General features: G+C 39.6%; 1 protein-coding gene across 2 annotated transcripts in view; it reads left to right on the top strand.

The window, feature by feature from the left end:
* Positions 1-13,257, top strand: part of EPHA6 (EPH receptor A6) — a 368,662-nt gene that overhangs the window by 315,549 nt on the left and 39,856 nt on the right. For both annotated transcript variants that reach the window (XM_053934140.1, XM_053934139.1), the window contains 2 exons: positions 2,133-2,194; positions 11,959-12,168. In XM_053934140.1, coding sequence (XP_053790115.1) covers positions 2,133-2,194; positions 11,959-12,168 — 272 coding nt within the window. The remainder of the gene's footprint in view (positions 1-2,132; positions 2,195-11,958; positions 12,169-13,257) is intronic.

The raw sequence follows: 13,257 nt of genomic DNA, 5'->3' as shown, positions 1-13,257 counted from the left end.
TTCAAATGCAAATTTTCTGTACAGGTGCTTTAGTTGTTGATTTACCCAGAAAGAGAATTTTCTGACCAAATATGCCATCTGAAAGCCAGCTTTACACCCCTATTTATTGACAAATGCTATTGTCTGCATCAATTCAGAAATTACTACTTGCTCAAGAGGGTTTTGCACAGTGTAAGATTCTCTAGCATCGGGCTGTAGTTTGTTTACTTCCCTAGATTTCAGGATTTTCCTTTCATGTGGAGGTGTCAGCCCTGTCACAGTAAGGAATGATAAAGGTAAGGGAATCTGGGGCATTCATGTGCTTGAAACTAAAGAGAATGGGCTGTACAACCAGTCATCATTAGCAAATTGAACTAAAGGAAACATGAATTTTTAAAATGCTCTGATCTCTAAGAGCTTAAAAGTGATGTATCTTTTAAGTTTATAATGCAAAACCAGGGTATAACCAATGGGTGCAGATAAATATAATTGATTTGGTGGCAAATGCACATCAGCAGCTGAGACTAAGCATTCAGTTAAAAAAAGAAAGAAGCTGGTTATTCTTCACACTTCCAAGGGCTATCCATAAAAGCTATCAAGGCACCTGGGAATTTTCACACACACCAAAAAAAAAAAAATAGTATTGTGACAGCACTGTGAAATATTTTATTCATGGAAGATGTGAACATGAGAGTCAATAATCACAAATTTTGAAGAAATAATGAGAGAATCACAAATTTTATTTGAGGAAATGAGGGAATGTTGATAGGAACTACAAAAAGACCAGACTAAGCTCTGTGAATGGGCATTATCAGGAACCCAAAACTCTGGGTCAACATGCTGGAGCAAACACAGAAATGGATCATTCACTTTTTTAGATTGAAGGTAAACTGTAACAGCTCAGGAGAAGTACCTGGCTGTGGCCTGTTGTTCATTGTGGACAGTTTAATAAACACTTCCACTACTAACCAAACTGATCAGAAATGGACAATTGTGCTGGAACAATCAAAATGTCCTTCTACACTTCATCGGCCTGAGCACTGTGTTTGTTTCTCATCCCCTCATCCAAGAAAATCACAAACATAATTTGAGCAGAAGAGGGGGGAAAAAAAAGTGATGAAAGGGTCTTCTTTTGGGCTTGAAAAATATTGGCCCAGCTGGTGTGGAACTGAGGAAGTGAAATAGTGGACTCAGTGTCAGCACTTGGCATAGCTCTGGTTTCCCACAAACCCCAGAAGAGATGGGCATTCCCAGGAAAAGAAAGGTCTGCCATTTTAAGCCCTTTCACCTCCTTCCTAATCTTTGTAACATTCTTCTTCACTATTTTTTTGTGTAGAATGGCTGCTTTGTGATATTAATAATTCTAAGAATTGCTGTGCAGCCTGGTTGGCAGCCTGATTGCCCCTCTCCTGTCAAGCACTTATAGAGGGTTTTATTGTTTTTAAAGGGTACCAGCAGTGAGCTGGTGCTTAAGTTAAGTACACACTTCAAAGGTGTATCTTCAGATTTGGATATCCTTCCCAGAAATAAATGTAATGTCTTGTTCTGCTTCAGTTTGGATATGGTGCCACCCTGGGACTGTGCTGGTTGAGCAAAGCCGTGATTTGAGTAACACTGTGTATATTTGAGGTATTTACAAACATATGAATTCAGGGTTTTTCTGGATTATACACACCCGATGCACACAGCAGATCTAGGAGAACTTTTTTTGTGACACCCCATTCTATCTGTCTCCTATGTTTCTAAGTCACTGAGATTTATTTTTGTTTAAAAGGAAAATTATGACCCTCAGTTTGTAATTAACTGGACATGGCTTATGAATATTTGGATTTTGCCTTAATTCAGATATATTCCAAAATATTACATGGCAAGTTTTGCTATTGGGAGATAGCAGGCTCTTCTTTGATCATTTCTTAAGGGAGAATACACCAAAGTGAATGATGTGCATTCAGCTAAGAACAAAAGAAAAAAAAAAAAGTGCATAGAAAATAATTCTTAGGATGAACACAGGGAATTGTGTTTGTGATATAAATGAGAATTTTGGAAATATTTTATATATTCAGCTACTGTGAATAATCTCTGCAGAACAGCTAGAATTGTAAAAGCCCCATAAAATGTCCATAATCCTGATGTGTCTCTTTGCTGTTTTGCAGGCAGACCAGTAATGATTGTAGTTGAATACATGGAGAACGGATCCCTTGACTCCTTCCTGCGGGTGAGGTGCCATTTCCTGATGACATTTGAATCAGAAACCATTCTAGGTTAAGATTTTAAATCATTTATCACAAATTAATTTCTACATAATGTTATTCATGGATTTCTAGTGAAGAATGGAAGCCTTTTCCCCAGGGTACGTTTCTGAGGTACAGTAATACATTAGAGCACGGCTGGAAAAAAAAGAAGATTTAAACTTCAGAATATAATTGATTTCTTCTACAAAAGGAGGTCCTGTATTTAGCAAAATGTATTTCAAATTGTTTTTGTGAAAGAAAAGATAAATTGAAGCATAAATGCCTGGCCTTATGGAAGTGGTTCATTTTTCTCAATCACCTTCAAAAATACTCTGTTATGATTTTTTTGGTTGGTGAAGCGTAGAATATACTCAGTAATTGATTTATAATATTTATGGCTACTTGCATTTAACAAATTGAATTAGAAAACAGTTCATGGGTGAAATGTCCTGGCATTAATTAACCCCCAAAGGTCCTTAATAAACATTAAAGAAGGGCTACAGAAAATGTGATTAATATGCTAGCAAAATTGTATTTAATTCCTTTTAGAAATGTAAAAGGAAAGGATGACCCCCCCTCCTCCGTGAGCTAAGCTTATCCTAAAATAGTCTTTTTTTTAACAGAACCCTTGAAAGTGCTCCAGAGACCCCCTGACCTAAGACCCTGGGGGAATAATTTTAATGTCAAGTATCTCAGATTTGTCTTAAAAAGTAAACACCAGCCCTCAGTAGCCCACCTTGCCCTTTCCATCCTGCAGAATGGCAAATCTGGGCTTGTGGGAAGTCAGGGGCCTGTGGATTTGGGAATTTGTTTGAAAGGGTATCCCAAAGGAGAGACATTCAACAGGGAGCTGTGGAAATACTGGTGTGAAAATCTTGGTGGTGGTGATTGAAGGCTCTTCTGTGGTAGCAGGAGGAAGGAACTGCATAGAGAAAAAAAAGTGAACAAGCAGGAGGGAAAAGCAGCCAGCACTTCAGAAAGATTAAATGAGAGGGGAGAAAGTCATGCAGGCAGTACTTGTTGGGAAGAGGGGAAGCCACCAGAGAAGAGCATTTGGAACAAGGATACAGCCCTGAGAGTACAGCAGAGCCACTGACACAGATACCTCCAGACCATGATTCTCTTTACCTTCTGGTTTGGATTATTCCACAGGAATTTTTTCTCTGACATTTCTTTGTTCTCCCCTTCACCTACTCTTCCAAAAAATTTTTTATTTTCCATTGTCAAGAAAAATGACAGATATCTGTTATGTTGTCAGAAACACACCAGCAGTTTCCCCTGAGAATTTGCTGATTTCTCAAAGTTATTTTTATGGAGCATTTGATATCATCCATGTCTTAGACATGGGTAGTTTTTAAAAATTACTCCCCTTTCCTTTCTGGCTCATCTCTCTGTCCATCTGCAGCAAGGAACTGCCCCTGATTTGAGTACTTGCAGCTTTCCTGCTCTGTGATTTTTCAGCAGGTCCCCAGGAAGATTTGTCTGGGCCTGAAACATTGTTCTGTGCATGTGTGTGTGGAGAATTTCATAGAAGAGAATAGAACCAAGTCCTGAAATAATTCATGAGAGAGAATTACCTTTCTCTGAACTGTTCTGGTGTGATATCTGTATTCCAGGTTTATTTCACATGCATTCATGTATCAGAACAGTTACTACTTATTAGGATACTTTAATAGAAAGTGGCATCAGCAGAATTATGATGTTACTGTGGAGCAATGCTTCTCACATTGCATCGGATATATTTGGAAGCAGAACTGCTGGGGGGAAATGTGAGCTAATAATTCCTGCAGCTGTTTTTCATGTATATTATTTTACAGCTTCAATTCACACTTCAGATATGGGTTATTCTTCTAAAATGCTTTTTAAATATACTTTAGATAATATTCAACATCCCAAAGCACTGTAGATATATGTCAGCATTTCTGTTTATAATTAGCAGAGCAAATGGCTTCATAGTAACCTATTTAAAAAGAAATCCAGCTGCTTCATTAATAATAGTTGTTTCCTGCAGATATAAGTCCACATTTTTAAAAGCTTTTGTGAAGATACAAAGCAGCAGAGAGGCTTTATCTTTAGCAATCCTAATGAAAGGCATTCAGTGACTATAACAAATGCTGGGGGATTTGAAGGGCTTATCACACAGTCTGTCTTTCTTATTATTTAAAGGAATCAATTGTTCCAGTGCAAAGTGTTTTTACACAGAGGGGAAAAAAGTCCATTTCTGACCATAAGAAATACTTCCCCACGTACCACAACCGGCAGAAATTCCCCAGCACATCCCTCCATCTGTCTTTCTCCAAAAGCCTGCAAAAATGGGTCAGTCTTACAAATTCAAAGTGAGATTCTGTGGTGAGCCACGTGAGGGTATTCCAGAGGAATAATTCCATCACCCTCCTCACAGCCGTGGTGGGATATTTGCTTTCATGCCAGTACAGGCTGAGCCACGAATCAGAAGCCTCTCCCAACCCTTTAATCTCTCACCCCTAAAATCTAAATAGCCTTTACTTCCTTGCTTTGGAGAGAGCAGTGCCCACTTTCTGCTATTTGTATGGATTTAACAGCAAGCTCAGCTGAATTATGTCTTCCCCACCCCACAAAGTATCCTGTATGCCAGCTGCTAATGTTGAGTTTTTGGGTAAAAAACATTGGCATGGATTTGCAATATGAAGCTGCTTCAGAGATATTCTGAAGTGGGAAGGCATCAGCTGATTAGAACCAATTTTGTAAGATGATGGTAATTAATTTCAGTGATTGTGCATCATCAGACATCCTAAATTGCTGGATACACTTGACACTGAATTTTCCACAGAAATACTGCATTATTTTCGCAATTATCTAAAACTCATTTACAAAAGATGAAACTTAGTTTTTTGTAGTGTTGTTTGGGGGCCTTTTATCATGTCAGATTGAGACATGTAGGTTATCATCCCACAAAAGCATACCTGAAATTTGCCATCAATGAAACAATTGTCTGACCAGAAATGAGGTTCATGTGGCTTCATTTCTGGTAACACTTGCAGAGATTTCTCTGAAAAAGGATGTGGGTTTCCAGCTAAGTATTTCCTCAGGGGCTAGAAGCCTCTTCCAGCATTACACCAACAGCTTCCAGACAGAGGAAATCTGTGCTTGGAAAGAAAGTGGCTAACCCTGGGAATTGAAGAGATGCAGGTAAATTTTCCTGTTACCAGTTTCACACAGACTTTGGATGGGCCACATTGTCTTTATGTTTTAGTCACCTGCCTGTGTCATGGAGTTCTCAGCAATCCTTTATTCTGCAGGCATATGAGGCAAATAATAAAGGCAAGAAGGGTTGAAAGGGCAGCTCTCTGTATTGATAGAAAGATGTTAGTGATTAGACAGGGCAGTAGCAGTCAGATGTGTTTGCTCAGGCTTGTGGATACAGGCTGCAGAAGAGACAGGACAACCAGGAGAGATGCATAATAACCACAAAGTAGAGAAAAAAAAAAAGCTGAAAACCCACAAAACCTTTTTAGCAAGCAGCTTGGCAGTTTTCCCTGCTGTGGGTTGGAGATGGCTGTTGGAGCCAAGCCTATGAGATGATTGCAATAATTCCTACAAAAGTCCTTTCCCCGAGGTTGGTTTTTTCACCCCAACACATCATCCCCCACTCATCCCACTCTCCAAGCCTGTGCCTCACAGATTCAGGTTAAAATCTCATCTGCTCCATTTTGGTTTCACAGCTCCATTTAAGGGATCATTCTTGGCTAAAATAATTGGATTTAGCATCACATGGAGAGGAACAGGGTGACTAGGAGGTGAGGTGGCTTCTTGGGAAGAATGATTCCTGGAGAGCTCTGAGCTGGCTGGGGTCTGTGCTCACCTCCTCGTGCACCAGGCAGTGTGGGCATGGTTTCAAACACAGAAAAAGAACATGTCTGGAAGCTGCTTTTTGGAGGAGGTTTGTGGTTGGCTTCCCAGAATCACGTAAAATGACCAAAGAATATCACCAGAATACTGAACTTCTTTCAGTATTTTTCTGCAGCTGCAGAGTACCAGAGCTTTGCTCCTGCTCAGTGTCCAAGGTGTGCTGGATAGACAGCAATATTCAGGTTTGAAAGATGCTCCAGTCTTCCCCGGTGTTGTGAATCTCAGAGCTGTGAAAAGAAGGGGTAATCACAGCACCACCTTGCTTTCTTCATTGTTGCTATTTGCCGTTGTAATTCTCCTCTTCCTACTCAAAACTGGTGCTGATGGATTTCCATTCACTTCAGAAAATTAAAATACTTGTGGAAAAAAGTTAGATTTATATACAGGCAAGCACAGTAAGTAAAAATGCTGCCACACATTTTTTTTTTTCTTTATAAGAGTCTATAAGAAATATGCTTAATTGCCTTAGAGCACCAGCTGCAGCAGACTGTACAGCAAATGAAACCCTGGAATTCAGTTTTAATCCCTCAAGGCTGGCCTAGCAGAGGCTAAGATAAGTGTTACTAGACAGAGAAAATATTGTGATATATTGCTGTTTCTCGCAGTAATCGTTATGAAGTTATCCTCAGAGCAGCTTTGCCATCACACTCACCCTTTTTTCAGCTACAGTTTAGATGCTGTGGCAGACACATTTAGCAAGTTTGGGGGGAAAGTGAGAGAAGACAAAAATGAACACTTGCAGCAAATTCTGTGAAACAGTGTTGTAAAGTGTGTGTGGTATATCCATCTAACATGGCCTCACCAGACAGAGTAGGCTGTGGGGGAAAAAAGCCAGATGGCCTTTCCTAAGTTTAATGGTTCCTGTTATTATTTATTTGCATTCAGAGAGGCAAAAACATTGGAGCTCATAACTAATATTCCTTCTTTTGCTTTCCCACGCAGCATTCATGTGCATTTTAATGTATTGGAGGCATGTTCCTTTCCTGGCAGGATAAAGGTGGCATTTTGCATTCAAAAATCAATCTGTAAAGCAGAAAACCTGCACTGGAAACCTGGAAACTGCTGATACTTTTTTTTTTTTTAAACTAAACTGAGATTGAGCAATTATTAAGTGAATATGAAAGACTGAATTACCTTAACAGTGAAATTGTAAGCAGCATGTATTTAAGTGACCTAAGACTGCACTGAGAAGCTGTCACTGATGCTACAGAGCCAGCATTTGTTCTCAAGCAATGTTTTACCCTCCTAAAAGGATGTATAACAGCTTTTCTGATGCTGCTGTGAGAATTTGATTTAGAAGTACTGGGCATTTTTAATATGTAGATATTCTTACTTAGACATTAAATACCGTAGATATTCTTAGTACCGAGCAACGATAAATTTATTACAAATGGTCTTGTATTTGAAGGCAAAAAGAATTTGAAAGGTAATGTGGACTCTCTCAGTGTGCTCTTCATGAATTTGTCAAGAATGAGAAATCAGAAGATCAGAACAGAGTTAATGTCTTCAATGAAGGGATTTTGAATGTGTTTTAGAAGAGAGGAAAAAAGAAGCCAAGAAATTACAGGCCAGTCAGCTTAATGTCAACTGCTGTAAGATTTCTGGAACAAATTATCAAACAAAGTCTAAGCATCTTAAAGATAACAGTGAGATAAGTGTGAGCCAACATGGATTTGTCAAGAACTAATTCTGTCAAACAGTTCTGGTTTCCTTTTGTAACAAGGCTCAGGCTTTGTGGCTGTAGGAGAAGCAGCTGATCTATAAACTTTGGCTTCAGTAAGGCTTTAAAACTCTCACATGAGATGCTTGTGAGCAGCCAGAGAAATATGATCTTCACGAAATTTCTGCTACATCCTGTTTGGAGGGAATGGAATTTGGATGGGAAGAAGTATGGGGTAGTGCTGTTCTGCACTCTGTGTAGGATCACTCATTAGCATTTAAAATGAACTAAAGTAATTACTAATTGAATTAATGGGATCTATTAATAATAATTAAGTCTGCATGGAACTCTGTCAACAGTTGAATGAAGAAGAAATTATCAGCTGACCTCATTTAGTACCAAAAATAAAAACTTTAATGTGACACACAATAGTTTGAAGCATGAGTTACTCTACCAAACTGCAACTTGAATTTTGGAAGATTTATCTTGACAAAGTTCCACCATTTACTTTGCAGAGTAAAACTGTAACAATAAATGCATAGCAAAACTGTGTATTTCACCCAGTGACCAGTGTCAGTGGTGAATATGACCTAAGTTAGACACAGACACACCATTTTCAGTGCTGTTCTCCACCTAAATTGAGATCTAAATAATCTGCAGTAAATTTTTTAGACCTGCAGTAAATCCTGCACAGAGGATAAAGGCCTGAAAGTTTTCTGAGTCCTTTGGCACATGAGGAAGTGGATTTTGGAATAGATGGAACTCCAGAAACAATACAGAAAAATCCAGTGGCCACACCTCCAAAAGATTACTAGGTAGTGAAATGGAAAAAACCTTCTGAAGAAGAAAAATTCCACGGGCTTGTAGAAGAGTACTCAACTGGGCACTGGAGCTGAAAACGGGAGGGAAAAATGCAATGAGAGAAATTCTGGATATCCTCCTTCTTCCCCTACAGTAACTGAACCTCTTCAGCAGCCCATTATAAGTTAGTGCTCTTGAAAGGTCTGTGACACAAGGAGAATATTTCACTTACATGAGGTTCTTAAAAGCAAACTGTAGCTGAATAAAGATCTTTTTTCAGGGCATTTTTAAGGGCTGCGTAAATGCAAGAGCAACTACTCAGATATTGCTTCTATACCCAGCTGTTGAGAAAAGTTTATTTAGCAAAGCCATCAAAGCTTGATTAAAATTTAATGGGATGATAGGATAAATGTGGTGAGTCCACTGAGGTCTGAATTGCTGCCAGTATTGATTAACACCCTTAACAGCCCAGTGGGAATCCTATCAAAAACATATTTCAAATCTAAGCTATGGGAATCAGAATAAAGCCCTGGGTAACAACCATGCTATCAGTCAGATGAGTGTTTTATTTCCCTATATGCCAAGTGAATGAAACAAGATAGTGGGAAGTTGCCAAAGGATTGTACTTGGGGGCTTGAAAAATGCTGAAAATATGAGGTCAGATTCTACCTGCTGTAATTTCATCAATCTAGCTGAATTTTCTAAAGGTTAAATATAGCTCATAGTCTGTATCCCGACCAGCTTACATCAAAAATCTTTTGATCTATTGAATGATAAGATTATAGATTGTAAGGGGATACAGCTGGCATGGAAACTGATGCAAAAGTGATCACAAAGAGACTTGACAGAGGAAAGACTGTTCTGCTGACAGTAAAAATGTAGTTGGTCCAACTGCAAGGCTGGCAGTGAAAAAATATAAAACCAAGCATGAGAAAAGAGAGAGGAGAACAGATGCAGTAGAGAATTCTGAGAAACATACAGAGGGAGAAGGAGGAGAGAATAAAATTGCAGCTGGTATTTTAGCAAGTCTGTCATTTCTTTAACAGTGAAGATAAGAAGCTTTAACTTTTTGTGTCAAGGCAGAAGCCCAAAAAAACTTGAAAGAAGGATGGAGAGAATGGCAAAAGCATGAGATTGTTTTAAACTCAGGCATTACAGCCATACTGGTAAGGCAAGTACTGAGACTTGGAAAGAGCAGACAAAAGGTTATGTTTTATGAAAAATCAGCCAAGCATGGTCTAGATTTGAAAGAGAAGAAATTAAAAAAGGAAGGAATGAATGCTTGCAATCCAAGAAGACAAAAGGTTAAGGGAGGTGTTGCAGATGACTCAGGTTTGTTGAAAAAATGGAGCTGTTAAGGAGGAGGTTTGAGGGGTTGGTTTAGTTTGGTGCTTTATTATGGGGGTAGAGAGGGGCTTGAATTGTCATTCTGCAAAAATCAGGTGCTGGCACTTTGTTCCAAATCCTAATTCTACATTTAGCTGAAAAAGAGTAATCCATACATGGTAAGTGTGAAGAGTACTAACTGTTGGCAACCAGATTTGGAATTTTTTTATCAATTGAACAATTGGAATTATTAAACAAAAGGCAAACCCAGAAATCCCATGTGGCCTCATTACAAAAATATTGGCTAGAATTCCTGTCCTTCCTTTACAGGAAGCAGCTTAAAGCAGTTAAGGATATAATCTCTTGTCCCTCTTTGCTTAATTGCTGGATGGGATGAGTTTATTTGAAACATCTGTCACTGGTAGTCTGGGACTCATTGTGTCTTGAGGCTCAGCTGAGTGTCCTCTGCAGAGCCAGGTGCTCATCGGTGGCCTTGATGGTGACAAGGAGGGAGGTCTCTCTGGGAGAGCTGCCTCCACTTCAGTGTGGAGATTTTAGAGACAGAAAACTTTACTGCCATGATACAAGACACTGATATTTTCAAGGGGGAAAAAAATGCTCTAAATCAGTTGTAAATAGCTGGTTTCAAAGAAGTGTCATTAAATGTGCTTTCTTGGGAGGCGGCTGTGGTTTTTGGCATGGCTCCTTCAGTACAAATGTTGCTGAGAAGAATAATGAGGCAGTGAGGTCATCTAGCTGACAAGGTGTGTTGGTGTCTTCCTTTTACCATTTTCTTTCTGATTTTTGTCATAGTCTTTAAATGTTCATATCCTGACTAGCTGGATGTAGACCCCAAATCATTGACTCATTATGGGAATGCTGAAATACTTTGCTCACCAGGGATAAAGCTAAGCATAGTTCAGCCTGTTGCTTTGCTGAAGCTAATGAATTTGCTGAACTTCCTGTAAGCTTCTCCCCTGTAAAAATCATCTTGCTTAAATGCATGAGCTAAGCAATAGAAGTGTCCTGAATGCTGATCAGAACTTGTTATTTGTCTGTAGCCCAATGCTAAAAGTATTGAAAGAGACAATGGGAAGTTAACTTGTTTGCAGGAGTTGGTTTTGTTTGGCTGTTCCTATGAACATAAAAGGCCTTGGGTCACTGAATAATCCATGAGAAGCTGAATGTCTGCCAGCTGAGGTCACAAAAAATATTCCTGCAAGCAGTCTGCTGTGAATGGTAATAGGGCAGGTCTAAACAAGGCAGAGAGCCTGCAATCACATTTCTGTGCATGTCCCCACTGCCACGTAATTCAGGAGCTGTCTGATGCAGGACATAAAGAAGTGATTAACTTTGATACTGCAGATGGAGAAACTGAGGCCCAGCAAGGCTGCCCAGCTGGGCAAGCACAGTTAATGGCATAACTCTTATTTGCATGTTCAACTCCTATAGATTTCGGAACGTGTTTAATGCATTCATGGATCTGAGTTTAATCTGCCAGGAAAATTTTGGCAAACCTACATAACCCCTGAATTCTACCCCATTTAATCTAGCATTCAGACATTAGGTGTTAGGTGCACAAGCAACATGAGCTAAAGCCCCAGACTTTTTTCAGGTGATTTTGGGAATTTTTTTTTTTTTTTTTTTAACAAACAAACCCTCCCCAAAAAGGTACCATAAAAGTGAGGTAACAGCAGTACCTCAATGCGGGCAATCAAGGCTGAGACAATAAAAAGAAGTTTCTTTGTTTCCTGAGGCCATAGGTGAAGAAATTTGTGTCCTTTCTCATTGTTGTACTAAAAATAGCGTTGGGGGAAGGTGCTCATAGTAACCAAGTATGAAAGCAATTAAATGTTGTCAGCAGGAAGACTGTGAAATGTGTGAAAATGTGGAGGAAAGGGGGATAAGCTGCACAATGAGACATGTGATGGGATGCACTGGCAAGCAACTCAAGTCCTTGAAAACACAAGCTTGCAAGTGGGCGGCTTTGCTGGACGGGTGGCAGAGGCGTTTCAAATACGGGCTGCGGCATGCAACAAAGGGGCAGTAGCTGTGTTGTTTCTCGCCTTGCAGAAGCACGACGGGCACTTCACGGTGATCCAGCTGGTGGGAATGCTGCGGGGCATCGCCTCTGGCATGAAGTACCTGTCGGACATGGGCTACGTGCACCGCGACCTGGCGGCGCGCAACATCCTGGTCAACGGCAACCTCATGTGCAAGGTCTCCGACTTTGGCTTGTCACGGGTGCTGGAGGACGACCCCGAAGCTGCCTACACCACAAGTGTGAGTTTCTTATCTAGCTTGAGCGGCTGATTGCCTGGTGCCTCTTCTTTTCCAGTTTCAGATTCGTCTGTGCCGTAGGAAGAGCAGTTGGGGATTGGCGTTGTTCCCTTCCCAGTCATGTGATTCAGCAAACGCCCTGGCAGTGCCAAGGGAAGCTGTTTTGATTTTTGGCTAAGGGATGTGTAATAAACTTTGGCAAAAGTTTGTTTTAAGCAAATGTGCAAGTGTAAGTGGGAGACCTTTTTCATTCTTTGTGGTTTTGTTGGCTGTGGAGGCTCTTTTCCAATGTTGTTTCCTCTTCTGGCAGTTTGTGTTCATTTACAAGGATATGTTTGTGAAAGAGAGATGGGAGAGGAGGGAATCTTACCAGCTTCACTGTTGGAAGCACGCTGCCAATGCAAGCCTTGCATTCATAAATTAGAATTTTAATTTTATTTCACTGAAGTTTATCTTCTAGCAGGACATGTAGGACCTTCTTTGCATGGTTTAGGTCTCAGTTTATTAATACTTAATTCCTTATGTGATGCAAATAAACTGGAAAATGGGATTGGGGTGAGGGGAGTTGGGGTGGGCTTTTTGGTTTGTGGTGTTGTAGGGGGGTTCCAGTGAAGTGAAAAATTCTTGAACGTGAAGAAGACAAATGACAAGTCCCAGTACACCATTTTTCCTGATACCAAACTACATTTCAGGTGCAATTATTATCACAACAGTTAATTGCGAGCTGATTTTTGAGTAACTTTCATCTCTATCATTTAACCTAAAACTATTTCAGAGGCAGAGTGCTTTCTCATTGCTGTTCTCACAAAATGTGCAGAATTTCTATATTCCCATGATAGGGCACAGTGACAGAATTGTAATAGAGAAGATAAATGAACATTAAATAATTTATTTTACCTTTTTTTTTCTATTCCACTTTAAAAAGTGATGTATGGCCAAAATAAGGAACTCATCTAATTTCTCTGTACTGCAGTAAGTATTGTGGTGCATCTACTGAATTCAATTTAGATATTGTAATGGGATTTTAGATCTTGTATATTTATATATGTAGAATATAAATTTACTTTTAGTTTAGGCCTAAAATAGAGGTGT

The sequence above is a fragment of the Vidua chalybeata genome, chromosome 2 (assembly GCF_026979565.1).
Source record: "Vidua chalybeata isolate OUT-0048 chromosome 2, bVidCha1 merged haplotype, whole genome shotgun sequence".
In the NCBI taxonomy this organism is placed as follows: Eukaryota; Metazoa; Chordata; class Aves; order Passeriformes; family Viduidae; genus Vidua; species Vidua chalybeata.
Note: the sequence above shows the minus strand (reverse complement) of the source record. Positions and strands in the feature narration are given on the sequence as shown.